Here is a 23495-nt window from a genome sequence, read left to right on the forward strand (position 1 = left end):
ATTAAAAGAGTCCGGGTGCTTAACTAACCTGCCTGCAGTCCAGACCTGTCACCACTGAAAAACATTTGCCACATTATAAAATGAAAAATACGATGAAGGAGACCCCGAACTGTTGAGCAGCTGAAATCCTATATCAAACAAGAATGGGAAAACATTTCACTTTAAAAACCATAGCAGTTGGTTTCCTCAGTTCCCAAACACTTACAGTGTGTTGTTAAAAGAAGAGGTGATGAAACACAGTGGTAAATATGCCCCCGTCCCAACTTTTTTGGAACGTGTTGTTGTCACCAAATTCAACATGGGCATATATTTTTCATAAAACAACAAAATTTCTCAGTTTCAATATTTGACATGTTGTCTTTGTACTTTTACAATGAAATATAGGGTTTAAATTATATGTACATCATTGAATTTTGTGTTTATTTACATTTTGCACAGCATCACAACTTTTTTGGAAATGGGGTTGTAAATGTATTGGTAGTAAATGGGTTCACAGTAGTTTCCATATACGGACTGTGGGAACTGGGGATGTGAACGGTAAGTTTTGAAACTTTAACAGCTTTTACATACAACTCTCAAAGAAAAGTGAGGCAAATTTGGTTGACCTTGTTACTTGAAGTGAACATGGAAAACAAAGCATGTCCTTCTATGGATGAGGCAGAGCAAATTATTTAAGGGGCCCATAGCTTACATTTTTATGTATTTTATTTTTCCCTTGATGTCAACCTTTAATGCCTGTAAGATTTTATGTACATAATTTCGTGTCATAATTCATTTTTACATGACAAGTTTCTAACCTGTTTTTGTCGCTTTGAATTAAACAACCTCTTTTGGCTACTGTGCCTTTAAGACGGATATATCTCGGTTCTGACTGGCTGCCCTGTATTACACCTCATTCAGTAGTAGTCCGGGCTGTAACACTCCTTATAACTGAAGTGTGAGTGGGGGGCTAAATTGCTGCAAGCTGAATAGACTATATGTAACTATCTTGGTTTTTGTGACATCACAACAATAAGGGTTTCAAAACGGTCTTTTTTGCAGGTTAATTCACATATAGAGACTGTATGGTCTGGGTATGTAACAGTGTTTACACACAACATTTATTTATTTATTTTAAACTGTGGAAAATTCAGTTTTCCATTATATGAGCCCTTTAAAAATGCAGAAGACACGTTTGTTTGGACACTACAAAAGGTTTTTATTCAAATAGCGCTCTTTCTGCGTATTACACATACAAACACATCTCTCACACAGTTCTGACACGCTCTTATTCAGGCTTAGACACACACAGACTTGCTCCTCGACCACAGTCAAGCTTCGTCTGGCAGTTTGGTCAGAATCTCCACGCCATCGGAGGTGATAACAACCGTGTGCTCAAACTGGGCTGACCTGGAAATCACACAAACACCGAGGAGTGACTCATACTTAAACAGATACAGTGATTCATGATTAAGGTGGAGCCAAATACTAACATTTATCTGCTTACAATACCTCTCACCCCAGTCCACCTTAAAAAAGTCAGCCCATCTTAACTGCTGACCAAGCAGTGGTGCAGACTGTTCACACCTGCCAGTGGAGCCATCCGGCTATTAGCAATTAGCTTGAGGGCGCTCTCCACAGGAGCCTGCACCATTTAAGCTAAGCTAAGCAAAGCACTTAGCTCCTATGCCATCCTGCTGGACCGCATCTTCAAAAGAGCCTCACCAGAGCCTCACCAGGTCAACAGCCAATAGAAAAGCGGCTGTCCTGCCTTCTCAGTGATAAACGGCCACTCGAGCTCATTAGCAGCAATAGACGATTAATAGGGGCTGGAGTTCGAGGGCTGATATGAGCACCTGAATGTGTGAGAGAGTCTGTAGTGCAGCAGAACAGAAGGGAACTCGGAACCTTTTGTCGTCCATAGAAACCGCAGTCCAGTTGTCGCTAAGGATACGGAATTCCGAGGTTCCTTCCATTAGAATGGGCTCTGCAATGGATTGGAGTTCAGAGAGGGAGAGAGTAAGTATACAAGAAGGAAACAGCAATTATGGAAAGATAGAAATGACCACTCACTCTCTCTCTCTCTCTCTCTCTCTCTCTGAGATACATATGCAGCTGCATGCAAAAGTATTGGCATCCCAGGTAAAATGATGTTTTGTTGATAAGGTAACACATCCTCTATAGCAGGGGTGTCAAACTCAACCACTAAAAGGGCCACATTAAAAAATCTCAACAAATCCGTGGGCCAGAGGACATCTACGTTTTATTTCATTTTTAATTAACGTTTTGCTATAAACCGAACTGACCACTGTTTATTCAAAATACACAAAAACCTCAACAGTAAAATATATCGTTGTAGACTGTGAAATATTACATGAATACTTGAAATATTCAAAATGTAAATGTCCCCAGGAGCTTTTAAACCTACCTATTTGCTTGAACTAGACACCTGGCATCTTTTCTTTGCTGCAAGTTCATTAAGACTTGGGCTCAGTTCCTGAGCTGCTGAGCTGATGTTAAGTGTTTATATTGGCTGAACTGCTGTTAGTTGTTTGGTGATACGACTGGTGTGGAACTGTGCAGAATTGTGTAGAACTTGGGTGTAACTGCTGTCCCACAGATTGTTGTTGGAGTCGGAGCGCACATTATGTTACAGTGCATGCTGGGGATTGTATGGCAGTGCATTGCGAAACATGCTAGTATTAACAGAAAAGTAAAACACTTTTGCAGGCCGGATAGGACTGTGTTGTGGGCCCGATCTGGCCCGCAGGCCTTGTGTTTGACACATGGGCTCTACAGAGAACACACTTCTGCACATTTTAATGCACAACTACTGTTTTAACATTTTGGAAAATAAAAATAAAACATAAAATGCAGTCTGTGCAAAAGTTACGGCAAATTTATATTTTTCTGTATTTATTTTTCCCAGTATTTAAGTTGCACTAAAAAATTACTACAATAGGATACAGCAGTTAGAAGAGCGCAGTTTTAGCTCCTGATTTCTGACTGCACTCCAGCCATTGTATAGATTTGATAAATTCCGTCAGCAGCACAGAACTGAGCTGAACTAGCTGCGTTGCACTGTTAATGTGCCATCTACATTCACCTTTTCAACAAAACAGAAATAAAATTATCTCCATTTGTTCCACAATCTCCTCTTGTTCTAAGATGTTGTCCTCAAACTCAGCCTTTTTCATTCTCCATAATTTCAACACTGAAAATAGCTAGCACGCTAACCCTGTTAACTGTCCTGCTGGTTTGTGCTGTTGTGAGTGAACAGCTAGACTTCTTCTCCAATGTAAAAGTTAAGCACCACTAGCTAATGTACTGACGTAGCAACTGTTAAAGGCTTTGCTACTAATTCCCAAATGAGGAACAGAAAGGTATAATTTATCCAAAAAACCCTAAAAACATATTGATATCACAGATTTTAATAATTATTTGATAATTATTGTTTTGTTATATTACTAAGGATGCCATGCACGCACCTATGGTGAAGGCCATGCCCTCCTCCATTTGCAAGTCATTGTCATTGGCTGTAAAAAAGACAAAACAATACAGAAAAAATGATCAGAATGTGGACAATAACTTTTCCAATCCAGCTTTTTTTTAGACATTACATATCTACAAATGTTTTGTTTTTTTTTGGTGTTTGTTCAGAAAAAAAACTGACTCTGCCATCATTCAAAAAAGGCCAGACTGATATAAATATTTTATAAACAAAATATGAATACTAATTTAAAGAACTTAAATTTCCAATAACAAATAACACTGGGACGATATAACGTAATATGGTCAAAAATTAAAACTGCGCTTTGCTGAATGATATCATTGTAAGTTATGGACTGTGAACTGTCAAATATGATTGTCAGTCCTCAAACAGCAGAAATCAACAAAGTCTTAAATACTACTAATATAGTAGAGTGGAAAGCCACTAAGGATCAGTGCTTTATCAGCAGGATTTTCACTGATACTGGTAAATCAGGCATCGAGTGATATTACTGGCCAGTGTATTTATCAGTCAGGCTCTAATTATAAACACTTATGGTCATTTCTTAGTTTCCATGACATCCCTGAACAGAGAAAACAGCACTAGTAAAACTGGTTAATAGCTTTGGTCCCACATGATGATAAAATAAGAGTGAATTAACAGTAAAAGCTCATTTCTTACCATGATGCCATATCTCTGGGTGACCGTGGAAATAGGACCCGATGCCATGACCGATGAAGTACGGACACACGCAAAAGCCGCTCGAGTTGGCGATTTCACTGCAATTCACAAACACACGGATTACAGCACTATATTAAAGATTCAAAATGACAACAGAAAGAACAAAAACACGCAAGTACAGGAGCACAGGCTACGGGGAGCGTGCTATGGGTCACTTTATCGATTTATCTGCTTAACCAGGATGACCTCTTGGTTGCTATAGCAGCACAGGTCAGGCTGCCATTGTGTAAAATTACTTTAAAAGGCAGCAATTTGCCCACTAGTGAGAAGTTACCCCCAAACAGAAGCTGAGAGAGAGGAAAGTGGAGCAATTTACTGCACCCGCAATGGCCTTTCAGTCTATCGGTTTCTAATAGAGAGATTGATTCAGTATGACTCAAGAAAATGATGGGGAAATGACCAAAAAAAAAGAGAGAGAGAGAGAGAGAGAGAGAGAGAGAGAGAGACAGGAAGAAAGAGAGAGCAAAAAGAGAAAAGAAAAACAGAGAAGACACAAAACAGAAAGAGAAAAGGAGAGCAAAAAAGAAAGAGAGAGAAAGATAGAGGGGGAGAGAGAGAGGTAAGTAGGGAGAGAGAAGAGAAGGAGGGAGAGAGGGAGAAAAAGAGGGTAAGAGAGAGAAAAGTCAGAAAGAGAAAGAACAAAGAGAGAGCAAGAAAAAGAAACAGAAAGAGCAAAAAAAGAACATGTGTGAGAGATGAAGAAGGCGAGAGAAAGAGAGAGAGAAAAATAAATAGACAGTGAGAGTAAAAAGAGAGAGCGAGAAAGAGGGGAAGAGAGGAAAAAAGAGACAGAGAGAGAGAAAATGAGAGATGGAAACAAAAAAACAGAAAGAGAAAAAGAGAGCAAAAAGAAACTGAGAAAGAAGGAGAGAAAGATAAAGGGGATAGAGAGAGAAGGAGGAAAAGAGAGAGAGAGCGAGAGAGAAAAGTCAGACAGAGAGGGGACAAAGACAGAGAACAAGAAAAAGAAACAGAAAAAGAGCAAAAAGAGAAAGAGAGAGAGAGAGAGACAGAGAGAAATAAAGCCAGTGAGAGTAAAAAGAGAGCGCGAAAGAGAGATAGAGAGGGAAAGAATGAGAGGTAGAGAGAGAAACAAAGGAAAAGAGATAAAAGGCAGAGAGGAGTAAGTGCTCTTTCCTGAGGAGAGGTAATGGGTTCCTGTGTGTGTGTAATGACAGTGTTGGTCTCTGCAGACTCTCTGAACTCTGAACATAGAGAGAGAACAAGAGAAAAAAAAAGACAAGGAGGGAGAGAGAGAGGGTGAGAGAGAGAATGGAGAGAGAAAAAGAGAGGGAATAGAAGAAGGAAGAGAGAGAAGGAGGGAGGGTGAAAGAGAGAGAAAGAGAGTAAGAGAGAGGAAGACAATAACAAAAACAGCTTCCTCACACACAGACGCACATCTGGGGCTGCATGAAAACACATACAATCAAACAGTGTGGAAATCTCAGTGTTAACACACAGAAGGTTTATTAAACAAGACTGAAAAACAGCAACAGATCAAAAAATATCCAAAGAACTAATGACGTTAGAATTCTATTGGTATCAGCAGACAACTGCTTGAAGTGTCCATATCACACACACATCATCTAAACTGCTTATCCTTCTGGGTCATGGTGGGCCACTGGAGCCTATCCCAGCTGTCATTGGGCGGAAGGCAGGATACACCCTGGACAGGTCGCCAGTCCATCGCAGGGCAGACAGACAGACATACACATGCACACACACACTCACACCTAGGGGCAATTTTAGCGTGTCCAATCAGCCTGACTGCATGTCTTTGGACTGTGGGAGGAAACCGGAGAACCTGGAGGAAACCCACGCAGACACGGGGAGAACATGCAAACTCCACACAGAAAGGACCCTGGTCTCCCGGCCGGGAATCGAACCCAGGCCCTTCTTGCTGTGAGGCGACAGCGCTACCCACTGAGCCACTGTTTTTTTGTTACAAGATTACAAGAATCTGTAATCACTGAATAATGTATGGCAGTTACTGAATATGGTGCAGTCCATCCAGTCTATACACAGAAACTAACCTGCATCTGTGATGTCACAAAATCTAACTCATTTATAAATATCCAGCTATTCAGCCTACAGCAGTTTAGCTCCACTCATTCACATTGAAACTATAAGGAGTGTTTCAGCCTTCTCTGCTTTTTGAACTAGGAAGAATACAGAGCAGCCAATCAGAAAAGAGCTCATTTACAAATTGGTCTTAAAGGCATTGTAATGAAAACTGTTTGTTTTATTCTGAAGGGACAAAGAGAGGGTGGAAAATGCTCATGTAAAAATGAATGACAACAGTTTTGGTACATAAAACCAGTCAAATGTTACAAATGTACTTTTGTGCAGGGAGAACAATAAAATACTAGAAAAATTAAGATATAGACCCTTTAAAAAAACAAATGATCTGCAACAGACACATGGTTAGATTTGACAGATCTTTCAAACCAATATTCGGTGTAACTGTCTAAACACTGGCCCTAACTTCAGGTATCGATGGGTGGAAGTCTGGCCTCCGTTCCTCTGGGTGGAAAAGGCTGGCCCTTCATAGTAACTACTAATGTATAGTTACTGAATAATGTATACCATTGCTGAATAATTCATAGTAATTATTGAATAATTCATAATAGCTGCTGAATAATTCATAGTAGCTACGGAATACTGTATAGTAGTTAGTGAATAATTAAAAGTAGCTACAGAATAATTCACAGTTGTTACAGAATAATTCATAGTAGCTACTGAATAATTCATAATAGTTACAAAATAATTTGCACTGGTTAATTCATAATTAATAGTAGTTAATAATAACTAAGAAATCCTTAAACATTCACAGACTTCATCGTTCTAAGGCTTATTATTCAGCAAAAACATGGAAAACAATGCAAAACGATTTAGTGATTATTAATTTAAAAGAATTGGGAAATAACTGGAAGTCGGTACATTAAAAAAACTCTAAAACCTGTGCAATCTTTTCTCTTTTAATAGAGTAATGTTTCAGTGCTGCTGTATCATTTATGTGATATGTAAAACACATGACACAGAAAGCCCTAAATCCACATGCTGATCCATTTTACTATCACCAATGTGGACATGCACACTGCCTGACTACACTGGAGAAAGATTTTAATTAATTAAGGGAAACAAAGACCAAGACTCTGAATATACTGCTGATATGTTATTTTGAAATATATTTACCCATACATGAAGAAATATCCCTAAAAATATAAGTGTTGACAGATACAGAATTGGAAATGATCGCTATTGCCTGTAAATTTTCATATTGGCACATAACTCCATAAAGCCTGCAGTCTGAGTGCTTAATGAGCCTAAATACAAAACTATCCTGAAAAACATCACAATCGACAAACAAGAACTGAAAATATCAATTTTCATACTGACATAACTCCATTAAAGCCATATTATACTGCAGGTTGAGTGCTTTGTGAGACAGTATACAAGGAACTTGGCCAAATAGCCTTATCCTTAAAAATATCAGTACTGACTGACAGAGAATTGGGAATATCAATAATCGGTATGGTCTGTAAATTTTCAGTAGTAGTTGTAAAGTATGTACAGAGCTTTAGAACTTAAATATAAACATATTTTTAATATCAACATAAAACTCAATAAAAGTGGTTTCACTTTAAATTTTTTTTAGGGTATTATTTTTGTCAATACTGTTATACCGGTAGGCAAATAAACATAGATAACATGCTGATTCCCTCACCTCTCATGTAGTGAGTTGCAGCCTGAGGTAAGTTAGTCAAGGTTAATGTCAAAGGAGCAGACAGCAGATTGTAATGAGTTAATGGGTAGAGAGAATGGAAGGAAAAGCCAGTCTCTTGGGGTTAGCATGGAGACTAGCTGGCTTTCCATGTGCACTGCGTACAGCGCTCCTCATTCAGCCAGCTACTTCAGGCAATACCGCGGTCTCAGGCTACAAACTGAGTGGCTCTGCAGCTTCTCAGCTAAAACTGATAATGAAAACAGCTCACAATATTTATATTAATATACAAATTCCAGCAACGTCTAACGGTCCTAGATTAAAACTTGAGTGTAAGAGATGCATACATGAAACAAGTGACTTTCGGACGTAAAGTAACATTCAGCACTGTTTCTGCAAGGCCGAGAGATACACTCTTTACATACACTCGCCTTCATCTCATTAGAGTTCGAAAACATCTGAGACATCTGTCTATATCGTTTCTTTTTTTCTGTTTTTACTATTTCGTCCAATAAAAATATTTTAGATTTACTTCAGTTAATGTTTCTTATTAAAAGAGAAGGAACATCCAGAATAATATGTTATTGTTAATCCACAAAAAAGGTTAACTTAAGCATCCAAATGAGTTTCATTTGAAAAAAAAATATACATAAATACACCATACTGTGACCATCATCATCTTAATTATACAGAGATATTAATCTTTGCCCATACTGCCACTACTACTGCTTAGTGATACAGCATGGAAGGAGCTTTATAGTCTAAATATAGAAAAATAAATCCTTAAAAATATCAGTATCAACAGATGCAGAATTCAAAATATCAATAACTGGTATTGCATGTCAACTTTTATATTGACGTAACTTCTTTAAAGCCATATTGTCGTGCAGCTTGAGTGCTTAGTCAGATAGCATTGAGGGAGTTTAATGGCCTAAATACAGAAAGTCAGTATCGACAGACACAGAATTCGAAATAACAATAATCAGCATTGTCTGTAAACCTTTTGTAGGTATTGGTCCATCTCTAATCAGTAAGGCTGAACTAACTCTATAAAAGCTGTATTGTTCTACAGTCTGAGTGCTTAGTGAGACAGTATGGAAGGAGCTTTATATGTATGTGTACTTCAGCGTGCCCTCTTTTCTCCCTCTTTTCTCCAAAGCCTCCTGTGGCTTTCAGTGCGTCTCTCGGCGGGGAGCTGGACCCTGCTTGGCAGACACTGCATTTCTCCAAGACAGCAGCAGCTAGCCTGTAATTTACATCTCACACACACACACACGCACACGCACACGAACACACGTACACACAGCGAGACGAGCTAACCTGTAATTTACACCCCATTGCAGGGAGAGAACCCCGGTGCACTCTGGGTAATTGCTCGTTCCACGCTAGCCCAGAAATACATTAACTCTATGTAGTGCCGCTCCATGTGCTGCACTAGCAAATGGAGGGTTCACAGCCTGTGCCCTCTTTTCATTCTCTTCTTTTCTCTCTCTCTCTCTTTTGCTCTCTCTCGCTTTCTCCCTCTTTTTTTATGTGGTGACAGTTTTCCCACAGGCAGGTTTTGGAGGTGACATCCTCATATTTCGTGTACGTGTTTGAGTGTGAAATTAATGCTCAGGCTGCTAATATAACAGTATAGAAAGCACAGGTTCAATTCTTTACCAAAAACAAAAGCCCTATGGAGGAGTGCTGGAACATTTGACCAGGGTGGGAGTGGTAGAGTTAATTATAGTTAATTGTACTGCGCGTATTTCTGAGGAAGGGCTTCTCGCTTTTTAACTCAGAACGGAAGAGGAACTGCACATAGTGCCTTTTCATACATATATGTTTCTGTGTTTCTTCCTCTGGTTCTAACTCATGATTTATATCTCAAACAAGTGTACCTGATCGTGTTACCAATAACACATAGTGGCTGTCCTGGTCCACACGCAGCGATGGCCTGGTCTCTGCACTGCCTCGCCACATCCACCAACTTCCTGCCTCGCTCGTCCACCGAACCAATCAAAAATGTCTCCGATGTGTCTCCATGGTAACCCTCCAGGTAAACCTACAGGGCACGAAAGCTCAAGAAACATCCAAACAACTGTAGTGGGCCAACTACTAGTCCACTTCATTTTCTAATTTTTTTTTAACTTAGAATTAAACAGTCTGTTTTTGCTACTGTGACATTAGAGCCCAATCCCATTTCTTATTTTTAACCCCTACCCCTTGTTTTCGAGTGTCAGCTTGCCCCTTGGGACTGAGTTACAAGGGTTAGTGGTTGAAATCTTCCCCTAACAAATGGGACAAGCCTTAAATAAAAAAAGAGCATTACTTCATTATCAGGCTACTAGCGCTGCTCTGTAGGCGACCCTGCCAGTCTGCAGTGACAGCAGAGGAGGGTAAAGTTCAGCAACCTCACTGCTGGGCTTTAGTTACATTTAGGGCATCATATGCCTTCAGAGGGGGGTTAAGACGATTATTTATTATCGCCCACCGCTAATTCTTTGGTGATATGAACCTGAAGTCAGCTATTCGCCAGCTTCTTGTTCGAAAAGGCAGAACAGGAAAATTAGCTAGCTAGCTAGCAACCGAGACATCAGCATACAACTAGCGTTTTATTATGCTTGTTATGACAAAAGGACCATAAAACATTGAAACAACATTAAACTAAGATAATGCAGTGATTTTCGTAATTTTTTTAACAGAGAATATTCTCACATTTGTGTGTTTCTTTAGCCATCTTGCTGGTTTTTCTTCTTTCTCAGAGTGTGCCTCTAAAAAACCCTCAGTTTAGAGGGCCATGTAGCCCTAACACTTCGCCCTACCCATCTATCTCAACAAAAATCGGGACACCCTACCCCTAGGCGTGAACGCACAAAATGGAGGGGTAAGGACAAAGTGGTAGGGGCAAGGCTAGAGATGGGATTGAGCCTAAGACTGATATGTGTCATTCAAAAAGCAGACTCCATTAACTTCAATGATGTGGGTGGAGCTGAACTACTTTAGGCTAAATAGGCCGATAGACGTAAATGAATTTTTAAATGAATTCAATAATGAAAACAATGAAAATATAATCCTTCATGGTTTCCCACAGCCATCTATTACTTATTTATTTGTTTATTTACAGAGTACCTCAGCCATAATGATGATGTCTTACTTTTTCTGGAGGTGAAGCAGCTCATGGAGTTGCGTTATAACTCACACATTCACTCACTCTTGTTTGGAGGGATTAAGAGCTGCCACAAGGGGGCGAGATTACCACTGAGGAATCTTCTGTTTGCATCACTGAAAGGTGGGAAACTGGCAGGAACCCACACAGTAGTGATGTAATCAGTGCTGTCAGTACTATTTTAAGCAGGAATATATTGTGATGATTTTAGACACTGACAAGCTGTAATCTACAAGTAAACAATAAACAACAGTAAAGAATTTTGGATGTCTGTGTGTGTGAGAGAGAGTGTTGGCACGTGTATGCACTCACAGTAACGTCTACGTTAATGATATCACCGTCTTGAAGCTGTCGACTGAAAAGGGAAAGTAAAATTAAACAAAATACAGTGCTCTGCAAAGTATTGAACACGCTTGATAGATATCAACATATTCTGGTTTTGAGTATTCAAAGTTGAGGTTAAATACTTATGCAACTAGCAAATTTTCATTTTCTTTAAAATATCTGGAGATAAAATTTATTATTAGGAGTATAGAAGTTTATAATAAAAATATTGCCTGGAAAAATATGTACCAGTATAAAAAAATATGTTTTGTGCTTATCTAATATCTCATCCAAGGGTATTAATAGGGAGTTTGTCCTCCTTTGCTGCAATAACTGCCTCCACTCTTCAGAGAACGCTTTACAATAGATGTCGGAGCATTGCTGTGAGGATTTGATTGCATTCAGCCACAAGAGCATTAGTGAGGTCAGGTACTGATGTTGGATGATCAGTTCTGAATCACTCCAGCTCATCCTAAAGGTACTGGATGGAGCTCCATCACTCCAGAGAACACAGTTCCACTGCGCCACAGCCGAAGGCTGATGGGTTTTACATCCCTCTAGCTGATGCTCTTCTGCAGCTGCTCCAGAGCATCCTGTTCTTTTGGTCAGTGCTTTTCTATCAAGATCATACAAGCTGTGTGCACCCAACTGAACACCTGGATTAATGAGTGACCTTAAAGTAGCAAAAGTCACTAATTCGAAGGTGTGTCTGGATTCGTTTGCACATAGAATGTATGTAAGTACCACTCTAAGTATGTAAGTAAACCAGAAAATGATAACTTTCAAAGGGGTATAATGTTAGCAAGGCACTTGATATATCTCAAAATCAGATAAACACATAAATGAAAGCTGTGCCAGTGTAGTATGTACCTGTCTGGTATGCCGTGACACACCACGTTGTTTACAGAGGTGCAGACTGATTTGGGGAATCCACCGTAGAGCAGAGGAGAGGGGTAGGCGTTGTGTCTGATCGCCTCCTGGTGCACAATGAAGTCTATTTCGTCTGTCGTCATGCCAACCTGGGATCAAAACAAGTGAAATATTAGCGGACAAACAACACAAACATACAGAGCCGGTGTCCACAGTCTGACCTCTTACTGGACTAATAAGGAGTTATGGAGCTTCTGCTATCAAGCCGAACCCACATTAAATCTATTCTTGAACTTGAAAACAGAGTATGAAGTAACTGCTGAGAGATTACACTGCAGTACCAGATAAAACATAATGTGAGTCGCAAAAACTCTTCTGTTCTCCATCTTATTCTGACAGCATTGGGCTCAAAAGAGCAAATATTTGGGTGAATTTATGGGATGTTGGGTTACCTAAAATTTAGTTTCCTTAGCTGGAGGGATGCTATCAGTCATTCCAAAGCACAATGAATAATGATTCCAGTATGAATCCGCAGTGTGTGTAGTATTTACAGTCTGACTGATGTAACTGTAGCGTGATTTGAGTCCAGTATTAGTCTGAAGTGTATGATGTTTTCCAATCTGACAGCAATATTTGTGATGTGATTTAAATCCAGTATGAATCCTCAGTGTGTGTAGTTTTTACAGCCTGATAATAACAATTGTGGTATTAATGGTCTTCTGTAGCTGACTGACCCCAAAGCCTGTTAATAGACACAGCTGTGTGCTGTGTTGTTATTGTCATTGAGTGTGGTGACTGAGCCGTAAGGCGGAACATTCAGGCTTTCGATTAAGACTATCGGTGATTAAATTGGGTAAATCCCATATGAATCGGCCAGTCAAATCACAGCAACATTAAAGAAGTAATTTGAATCCAGTATGAATCTGCAGTCCGTAATTTCTACAGTCTGACAGTTATGACTGTGGTGTGATAATGAATCCAGTATGAATCTGCAGTGTGTGTAGTTATTACAGTGTGACTGTAGTAACTGTAGTGTGATCTGAACCCAGTATGAATTTTTAGTCTGTAGTTTATAAGGTCTGACAATAATAACTTACGACTGTGGTGTGATCATGAATCCAGTATGAATTTGCAGTGCGTGTAGTTTTCACAGTTTCATAACAATAATCATGGAATGATGCTCTTTGGCAGCTGATTTAACCCAAAATCTGCTATTAGGCATGGCCGAGTGCTGTGTTGTTACTGTCATTGAGTGTGGTGACAGGAGCATAAGGCTGAACATCCAGGCTATGACCTTTTAATCTAGATTACTGGTGATAAATTTGGTTGAATCCTGTATGAATCGGCCAGTCAAATCACTTACAAATATTACAGAACCCTCCCTGTTAAAATGAATCTAGCTCAAACAGGCCTTAGCATATATAAATATATTTTTTACTAAAATTAGTCAAATGAGCACACCCTGGGCTCACCCAGCTCCAAAGTCAGGAAAACCATATTCTGGAATGGTTAGAAATGTCGTAGAACATTCTGGATGTTTGTGGTGTAATGTTATGGAATGTTCTGGAAGCAGTCAAATGTACCTTGAGGCTGTTTCCAGCGAGCAGGAGAATGTGTCTGGCGAGCTGGCAGGCTCTCCTCAAACCCTGAATCTGCTCTTCATCTTTAATCTCAATGTAATCAGGCCACTCAGGCACTGTGCTCGACGAGACATAGTCCGGCTTCTGGATGTGCTGAGAAACAGAGAGATACATAATAATAATATTAATAATAATAATAATTATAATAATAATAATAATATCCCTACTACTGATAATAATACTGCATTTTCACTGCTATAATAAAACTTTTAATCTCTGGAAGCTTTACAGAAAAAGGGAAAATGTTCTTTACTTTAAAATATATTCATGTTGCAACTACTAATTTTCAGTACAAATTCTATTAGTACTACTAATAATTACTAATTATTAATGTTGGACCATTTACATTGGCCAGTTTCTAATTCTAGTAACTGTCATTTGATTTATAATCCATCCTGTTCGGAGACGTGAATGGCAGAGACCGCAGCACGCTCCACAGGAACACATCAGACGCCACGGCCACTCATTTCAAAGTCTTATCAAACAGTCTGCATCAGACTTCAAGCTAGACAGTAAAGAGACGACTAAGCCAAGTTCATGTTTTGTCACTGGATTTGTAGTTCCTCTCATGTAGACACGATATTTAAAATTCATATTCATGTGTGTGAGTGTATGCGCATGTGTGGCATAAGACTTTACCGGCAAGTCATCATGGTTAAAAATGAAAAAAATCAAAGTTCCTTTAAAAATGTCTTTCTCTCATGGTCTTGATAATGTTTTCAGATTAGGAGTACTGCTCTAAGTTAATAGCTGCAGGCAGAGAAAAGTTCTGGTTCTAGACTAGCACTAACGTTAAACTGCTAACCTGTGACAGAAGCGCTAATCCAGAATTAATATCACACCATTGTGCTGGCATAACAGTTTGCCAAAGTCAAAGTCTAGACTTAACATAAAATCCTACAACTACTACATCTACTACATCTGTATTCAATGAAAGACTAGAAGTAAACAAAACCCTTGACTAACCATGCTAACATGGCTAACAATGAATGGAAATTTAATTCCATCTGCATAATGCTATCTGTTAGCTGTTTTCAATGTTAGCTAGAATTTTAAACTCATATTTCATATTATAACTTAATGTTAGAAGTCTACAGTTATTGTCATTTTGTTATAAGTTGAATTTACATTACATAATAATCTCTGTTACTGCTTATTTAATAAAATAGTAATAATGATTTACCTCAAAATGTCATTGTTTACATTCTACATCAACAGGTTTAAGTCTGCACTTGTGACTTTTTCTGAAGTGTATTTCTTTCTGATTAATTTTGAATCACAATATCTACTCTACTCACAAATGTGATATGGGTTGAAAGTTAGATCTGCACTTCACACAAAGTTCTTTGCTTGTTTGAAAAAATAATTGCTATGAAATGCCAAATTAGAAAATCTGTTGTTACCTTTGGTACAGCATAAGGAGGGCGCACCACAGCCGGCCTAACTACACTGTGTGAACTCGTCCACTTCCTCCAGAAGAAGCATCGGTGTGGCTGGCACTGGGCTCCAGATGGGCACTGCCGGCGTCCAGGCAATCGTGCTGCTCTCTGCAACAGCCCCGAGCCTGCTGACCACAAACCCAACCAAAAAACAACCATGACAAAAATGTTTCATGGAAATTTAATGGCTCATATTCTGTATTTGTCTTGTATTGTGGTTTTATGTACCAAAACAATAGCATTTTTATGATCATTTTCCAATCTGTCTTTATCCCTTAGAAATAGACAGGCTGCAAGTTACTGCCTTTCAACTGATATATGCAAATTACATTTTTCTGAAGTTCACAGTGAAATCCTCAGGACATCTGAAATAATAAACTTCAGCCGCTCCTTTTAGATGTGTGGATCCTCTGGAAGGCTGTAATGATCCATTTCCTTCCCGACAGACATGAACAGCACAGCGTTTAATCATTTTCACCACATCTTCTACTCTAATACCTCTGATACAGACTGTCTGCAGTAACAACACTCTACATCACTTTGCTGAATGTGTGGTCATATGTAAATGTGTGACATCACAACCATAAATAAAAGAGTGTAAACACACATAAAACTTCAAGGCATACACCTTTACAGGCCATGCAGTCCATATATGGAAATTAAGCTGTAAACAAAGCATGTTTTGAATTGGTTTTGTGATGTCACAACCACTTCATTTACATACATCTGCCTATACAGCAGTGTAGCCCAGCCCATTCACTCTGAAGTTATACGGAGTGTTTCAGTACAACCTATTTTTTTTACCAAGGCACAGTACAGGGCAGCCAATCAAAACAGAGCTTATTTACATATATCAGTCTTAATGGCACAGTACCAAAAATAGCCAGTTTAATTTTAAGGGACAAAGACAGGTTAGAGAATGAATTACGACTGTTTTGCACATAAAACCACACAAGCAGGAAAAAATAAAATACAAGAAAATGTAGAATATGGGCCCTTTAATAAAAGCATGATTCAGCCATAGAACAACCAAAATACCGAAACGGCACATCCCAGCCAGACTGCATAGGCTACTGTGAAAACAAGAAGTGATGCATAGAACGCGGACCACAAAGTTAGAATATATTCGGAGCAGAACTCGGAGGCCACAGACCCAGAATAGATCTCCCGTTCTACACAAGAGAGAGAGAGGCTGGGTGGGGAGAAAAGCCACGGACTGTGGCCTTCTCTGATGAAGAGACCAGTGGCAAAGGAAGTGTGGTGGTGAAGGAGGGGGTGGGGGAGAGGAAAGAGACAGAGAAAGAAGAGAGGGAGAGAGAGAGAGAGAGAGAGCGAGAGAGAGGAAAAAAGAAAAAGAAAAGAAAGGGGCTCATGGGTGGATAAAGGCACAGCAATGTGGGTGGTGCAATCAAAAGAAAGGATATGGCTGAGGATGTGGAGTGAAGCGAGCCTCCTCTGAAGTGTGTGTGTGGTGCTCAGGGTTCATTTCAACAGGGTGATAATTCACAATCCCTTTGCAGCCGACAACAACTAGCCTAAACGGAGGTCTAAAGGCGAGAGACGCACTGCCACCAACACACTCATGTTCACAGTTGTTTAGAAAAAGAGCTAATAAGCCCAATGAGCCAGGGTTAACAGGAGGAGAACGTTCTAATACAGCATAGATGGAGGGACCACTCTAGAGCTGCGTGAAGGAGGGGACAACACACTTAAACAGTGTGAACGTGGAGAACATTCAGAACAGCATGAATAGGGAAAAGCACTGTAGAACATTGTGCATGGGGAGGACATTCTAGAAAAGTATGAAAAAGAAAGAACAATCTAGAAAAGCACAAAGAGGAAAGAACAATCTAGAATAGCATGAAAAGGAAAGAACAATCTAGAATAGCATGAAGAGGAAAGAACAATCTAGAATAGTATGAAAAGGAAAGAACAATCTAGAATAGCATGAAGAGGAAAGAACAATCTAGAATAGCATGAAAAGGAAAGAACAATCTAGAATAGCATGAAAAGGAAAGAACAATCTAGAATAGTATGAAGAGGAAAGAACAATCTAGAATAGTATGAAGAGGAAAGAACAATCTAGAATAGCATGAAAGGAAAGAACAATCTAGAATAGCATAAATGAATGAATATTCTATGACAGTATGAATAGAGGGAGAGCATTCTAGAACAGCATGAAGGGGTGAACATTCTAGAACAGCATGAATAGAAGTGTGAATGGGAAGAACATTGTACAACAGCATGAATAAGAGAGACCATTCAAATACAGTATGAACAGGGGGACATTCTAAAAGAGTGTTAATGGGGTGAATATTCTAGAACAGGGTGAATGGGGAGAAAATTCTAGAACAGCATGAACAGAGGAGCACAATGTAGAACAGTGTACACTGGGAGAAAATTCTAGAACAACATGAATGGAGAGAACATTGCAGAGCAGTGTGAATGGATACTGTGTTAGAATGTTCTCGCTCCCATTCATACTGTTCTAGAATATTATCTCACCATTCACGCTGTTCTAGAATGTTCTCTTACCTATTCATACTGTCCTAGAATACTCTCTTCTCTATTCATAATGTTCTAGAACATTCTTTCCCTCTGTTCATACTGTTCTAGAATGTCCTCTCCCTATATTCATAATGTTCTAGAATGTTCTCCACGTTCATGTTGTTATAGAACGGTCCCTCCTTTTATTCATTCTGTTCTAGAATGTTCATTTATTCATGCTGTTCTAGATTGTTCAGTATGAATAGGAAAGAGAACATTATAGAACAGTATGAAAAAGGGGAGAGAACCTTCTAAAACACTGTGAATGGGGGTCTGTTTTGACCCAGTTCAGGGTCAGGCCATGACACAAAATGAGAGTGGGCTCTCTCCACAGTCCTGCTGCCAGACCAAACAACGGTCACTCTTCCAACAGTAAACCAGCTCAGGGTTATTTACGTTTTCTTGAAAGTCTCAATGGCAGGATTTTAACCGCTGCGAGGAAAAGTTGCTTTGGGGACGATCATACGCCTAAAATAATAAACAAAAACAACTAACGACTACAGATCTAGAACAGTGTCAATAAGGGGAAACATTCTAGAACACTATGAATAGGTGAGAACATCTGATAGGTTATTTGTCATGTCATGCAGTGTACTGTAGTGCAGCACTACATCCCTCAGCCTCATCGGTCTCAATATCCAGAAAGCATCGTGCAAATACGTCACACAACCATTACGAATCCCCCCTACTGCGATAAAGACGTGCGCTGACAGAGGCTACTAAAACAGGCATCGTATTAATCTAGCAGTAACATCAGCTTTTTAGGCTTTCTTCTGCATTAGGCAGCTAATAAAAAAAACATTTCAAACAGCCCATCCTCATGTATCCCCCCACCAAAGCACTTGTAGTTCCTCCCACCTTCAAGATCCTTCATCAAAAGGGGCTTTTCTAGTCTTTAAACCAGAAAATCTCACTCAGGATCTTGCAGCACCACTGTAGGAGGCAAGTAGGCATGTTTACAACAGATGTAGTGATGGTTAAACTTTTCATACTGGCGGGACTGCTACATGTGCAGCACTATCAGAAATAACCATAGAGAAAGAGTGACCCTATACTGGGAAGTTGTGCCTTTTAAAGGGGCTGCATTCTATATTTTTCTTGAGGTTTTTTTTTTCCCTTGAGGTTGACTTTATTATATTTCTGCGGCTTTAGGTACCAAAAACAGTAATTTTCACATGAACACTTTCCAAACTCTCTTTATCCTTCAGAATAAAAACATCTGTTCAATCACTGTGCTTTTAAGATGCATGCAAGTATGTAAATGACCCCTGCTCTGATAGGCTGTCCTCATTCAAAAAGTAGTGGAAAAACTAGGCCGAAAAATGTAAATGGGCAGGGTTGAACCACAGTAGGCATGTTACAGATATCAGTAGGCCGTGGTCAGAGATCTGTAAAATGAGTTTTAGTAAAAACAAAGAATTCTATCTTTCCATCGTGGGCTTTTTTTAGCATATCTTCCATATATGGACAGTATAGACTAGAGAGTGAATAGCATAGAAACTGTGCATTCTACATTAAAGGTTTTAACTTTAAAGAAAGCAAATGTTTTTTCATGATATGGACCTTTTAAAACACAATTACAAGAGCAAAACCCCTGGAATAACATGTTAAGGATACAATAAATCACTGGTAAACGAATGCCACAATTAAACTAACAAAACAGTCAATGATCCTGACAACATTGTGTGCATCCATACACAAAATGGACGGCAAGTAAAAAATGCCCTTTAAAAATAGTTTCCCACCCTTGTATGCAGTGGCAGTGAAGTATATACACTCACTGACCACTTTATTAGGTACATCTACCTAGTATTTACACTCATTGACCATTTTTTCACCTCCACATACCACAGAGGTCCACTTTATAGTTCTACAGTTACAGACTGTAGTCCATCTGTTTCTCCACGTAATTTGATATCCCATCTTTACCCTGTTCAGCAATGGTCAGGACCCCCATAGGACCACCACAGAGCAGGTATTATTTGGGTAGTGGATCATTCTCAGCACTGCAGTGACACTGATGGTGGTGGTGTGTTAGTGTGTGTTGTGCTGGCAGGAGTGGATCAGACACTGCAGCGCTGCTGGAGTTTTTAAACACCTCATTGTCACTGCTGGACTGAGAATAGTCCACAAATCAAAACATCCAGCCAGCAGAGCCATTTGGGCAGAGCCCTGTTGCCACTGATGAAGGACTAGAGGATGACCAACACAAACTGTGCAACAACAGATGAGCTACTGTCTCTAACTTTACATCTACAAGGTACTAACAAGGTATAATAGAGTGGACAGTGAGTGGACACAGTGTTTAAAAATCCAGCAGCACTGCTGTGTCTGATCCACTCAGACCAGCACAACACATACTAACACACCACCACCACGTCAGTGTTACTGCAGTGCTGAGAATGATCCACCACCCAAATAGTACCTGCTCTGTGAGGGTCCATGGGGGTCCTGACCACTGAAGAACAGGGTAAAAGGGGGCTAACAAAGTATGCAGAGAAACAGATGGACTACAGTCTGTAACTGTAGAACTACAAAGTGCACCTATATAGTAAGTGGAACTGATAAAATGGACAATGAGCGTAGAAACAAGGAGGTGCCCAGTGAGTTTATATCATGGTATCATGACATCAGACAAGAAGTTAGCATTAATAAAGTTATTAAAGTTACAGTTATAAGATATTATTTCTTCCTGAACACTTCTACTCTACAATAAAAGAATGTCTGACTAAGCTGACATAGCTTGCTTTGCCCTTTACTGTACCCACACAGAAAGCACATTTCCAGAAAGGAAGATATATATATATAGAGAGAGCGAGATAGAGAGAGAGAGAGATAGATATAGATATATCTTCCTTTCTGGAAATGTGCTTTCTTATATTTTAATATAAACAACATTATCTGGTCTTTAATGGGCCAAACTGGCATTTCAAAATTGTTCAATTTTAAAACACTTGCCCATTTAAATAACATGAATCAAATAAAGTGATACATGGAAAGTAAGAAGCAACTGGCTGTTTGGAACAGTGAATCATGCATAATTATACCACAACATTTTGGTACAGGTGTAGTAGCAGCATTCAAACACAGTGCGAGTGTGCTTACCTGCCTCATGTTATTTACCTCATAAAGCTGCCAAAATAAAATAATAAATCGGCCAAGTGCTGATTTCATGATCTGAGCACAAATATCTACCGGTTCCATCTTTGCTGCTTCCAACTGTGCATCACTAGATTATATCCACCTGGATTAGCATTACAGAGGTATCTAACATTTATTTCTATCCAGGTACAATTGCAGTATAATTATTATTAATTATTTTTAAAATGCAAAAAATTTAGCGCAGTAGTCCAGCATCACCTGAACTTTCTGTTCATCCGGAATCCAATAAATACATCAACAGACATTAGAAATATCAGTTAAATCCATCCAAACCTGTGAAAGACACTGATACTCGATACGATCCCAATCATCTCTAATATTTAATTGTACCGTTGCTGTCACTGAAAAACCTTGCATCTCAATTTTTATTGTTTTTTACTTAACTGGATTAGTTAAAAACTCCAGTTACTCTTTGCATTGTGTTCAAATTTCATGATCAATGGATCAAAAGAAATGATCAAAAATTATTTGCTCCATTAACTTCCATTATAGGTCAAGAAGGATTTTGTTTCTTCTGTAAAATTACCATTTTGGAGATATGAGATTTTGTTCCGACAGCAGTGATTTACATATTTCAACTGTTCTTTTAAAACAATCTGAAGCATCCAGTAAATGCCTTTCTTAACTGTCAGGTCCTGGACACCAGGCAAAGAGCCAAATATAGAATAAAAAACTTAAAACAATCCACATGGCAAGACTGACACTACTTTAGTGGCTATTTTACTGATGGTACACCATGGATCTGCCCACGTGCCAGATACTCTGGGGTCCCATCCCCACAAACCAACTGATAACAATAATGCTGAGCAGGTCTTAGGATGGTTTCGCTGAAGTTTAGGTGGTTCTGAAGGTCCAGAGGTCATCAGCAAAGATATACAGAAATATGTATGACTAGAGAAAGTGCTAGTGAAACATGGAGCAATCTTTTGGTGACCCTGGGCAGTCACTCAGGTCACTCATACGGTAGGTCCGGCCATGGGCCTGCCAAATATATTGCTAAAACTGATAAGCACTATCACGGTGTGGTATAACTGTACCAGAACATGGCTTCAATTCTCGTATCCAGGAAAACTTTACAAGCCATTCTTCTTGAGCAGTATCAAAGCCTAGTAGTTCATCTGACCAAAATAAAAACATGTTAAACTTTGAATATTAACAAAGAAAAAAAGGAATTATTTCATGAGACCTGCAGTTTTCTTATTTATTTTTCCATTTCTATTTTGATTATTGTATTATTGCATACTGATGCACAATTTCATATCATACAGGCCTTTTTTTCTTCTTTTCTTGTTCTACCTGTATTCCTCTACCTACTTCACAATCTGTACTCTCTATGCTTTGTTTTATGTTATGAAAAATGCCCAATAAAAACACTTACTCAAGGATTTACTAGCTGACTGACTGAGCCACTGACCATCAAAACACATAGTTCAGCCAAAAGCTAATACTAACGATATTAAAGCAACAGGGCAGCAGTTACCATGACGCAAATATGACCAAGCTAACCGATGCCGACTACTTTCCATTCGCTGTTAGCCACGTTAGCATTTGGTCCAGCTATTCCTTTAACAGCTGTGGCGTCAGAAAACCACAACAATGTCAAACTGCAGCAGTTCCCTGAACTTACTATCGGGCTCTTACAGGAATCCTGCAGAACCTCCAGCACGGTCACCGCACATCTCTTACTTCTGAGCTGATTTGCGAGCAGTTTAAAAACACACATCACCGCCAAGTCAGAGGAAACGCGTTTCCGGTACATGACACGTTTTAATGCTGGTGGGGGGAAAAATCGGGGTCTTAGTAAGTTGCGCTGCAGGTTAAATAAAACTAAAACTCTTCTTACCAGAGACAAACACGCCCCTTACGGCACAGGGCGCTGCCATGTTTTCTGCACAGCGACAGTCACGTGACCCACGCATGGCAAACGGTGCCTTCTCAACATACAGTAGTGTAGACTTCAGTGTGTGTGTGTGGTTCATAATGTACAGCAGTGTAGACTTCAGTGTGTGTGTGTGGTTCATAATGTACAGCAGTGTAGACTTTAGTGTGTGTGTGTGTGTGTGTGGTTCATAATCTACAGCAGTGTAGACTTCAGTGTGTGTGTGTGGTTCATAATGTACAGTAGTGTAGACTTCAGTGTGTGTGTGTGGTTCATAATGTACAGCAGTGTAGACTTCAGTGTGTGTGTGTGGTTCATAATCTACAGCAGTGTAGACTTTAGTGTGTGTGTGTGTGTGTGTGGTTCATAATCTACAGCAGTGTAGACTTCAGTGTGTGTGTGGTTCATAATGTACAGCAGTGTAGACTTCAGTGTGTGTGTGTGGTTCATAATGTACAGTAGTGTAGACTTCAGTGTGTGTGTGTGGTTCATAATGTACAGTAGTGTAGACTTCAGTGTGTGTGTGTGGTTCATAATGTACAGTAGTGT

The 23495-nt window shown here is 39.4% G+C and overlaps 1 protein-coding gene across 6 annotated transcripts; it reads right to left on the minus strand.

Annotated features, from left to right (window-relative positions):
• Nucleotides 1-1068: 1068 nt before the first annotated feature.
• Nucleotides 1069-22986, minus strand: metap1d (methionyl aminopeptidase type 1D (mitochondrial)). 6 transcript variants are annotated; one of them, XM_036564887.1, is made up of 11 exons: nucleotides 22911-22958; nucleotides 15688-15793; nucleotides 15323-15483; nucleotides 13863-14012; nucleotides 12280-12428; nucleotides 11398-11440; nucleotides 9818-9981; nucleotides 4151-4248; nucleotides 3468-3515; nucleotides 1888-1966; nucleotides 1069-1389 (listed from the first exon to the last, which is right to left on the minus strand). In XM_036564887.1, exons 5-11 carry the CDS (start codon nucleotides 12420-12422, stop codon nucleotides 1311-1313), a joined length of 654 nt encoding a protein of 217 aa, XP_036420780.1. In that variant the 5' UTR covers nucleotides 12423-12428; nucleotides 13863-14012; nucleotides 15323-15483; nucleotides 15688-15793; nucleotides 22911-22958; the 3' UTR covers nucleotides 1069-1310. The 6 variants fall into 6 exon arrangements, with proteins under 6 accessions (XP_036420780.1, XP_036420778.1, XP_036420779.1 ...); XM_036564885.1 differs by having other exon boundaries at nucleotides 15323-15486; XM_036564886.1 differs by lacking the exon at nucleotides 22911-22958 and adding an exon at nucleotides 22695-22853 and having other exon boundaries at nucleotides 15323-15486.
• Nucleotides 22987-23495: the final 509 nt, after the last annotated feature.

This window comes from Colossoma macropomum, unplaced genomic scaffold, assembly GCF_904425465.1.
Source record: "Colossoma macropomum unplaced genomic scaffold, Colossoma_macropomum, whole genome shotgun sequence".
In the NCBI taxonomy this organism is placed as follows: domain Eukaryota; kingdom Metazoa; phylum Chordata; class Actinopteri; order Characiformes; family Serrasalmidae; genus Colossoma; species Colossoma macropomum.

Excerpts from the sequence above, each read along its gene's own strand:
- metap1d (XM_036564882.1), bottom strand. The coding sequence starts at position 22,986 with ATGCGTGGGTCACGTGACTGTCGCTGTGCAGAAAACATGGCAGCGCCC. Across the intron at positions 14,013-15,322 it reads CTCCTTATGCTGTACCAAAG|CACATCCAGAAGCCGGACTA; the intron begins GTAACAACAGAT and ends TCTGTTTCTCAG. Across the intron at positions 12,429-13,862 it reads TCGCTGGAAACAGCCTCAAG|GTTGGCATGACGACAGACGA; the intron begins GTACATTTGACT and ends TTTTGATCCCAG.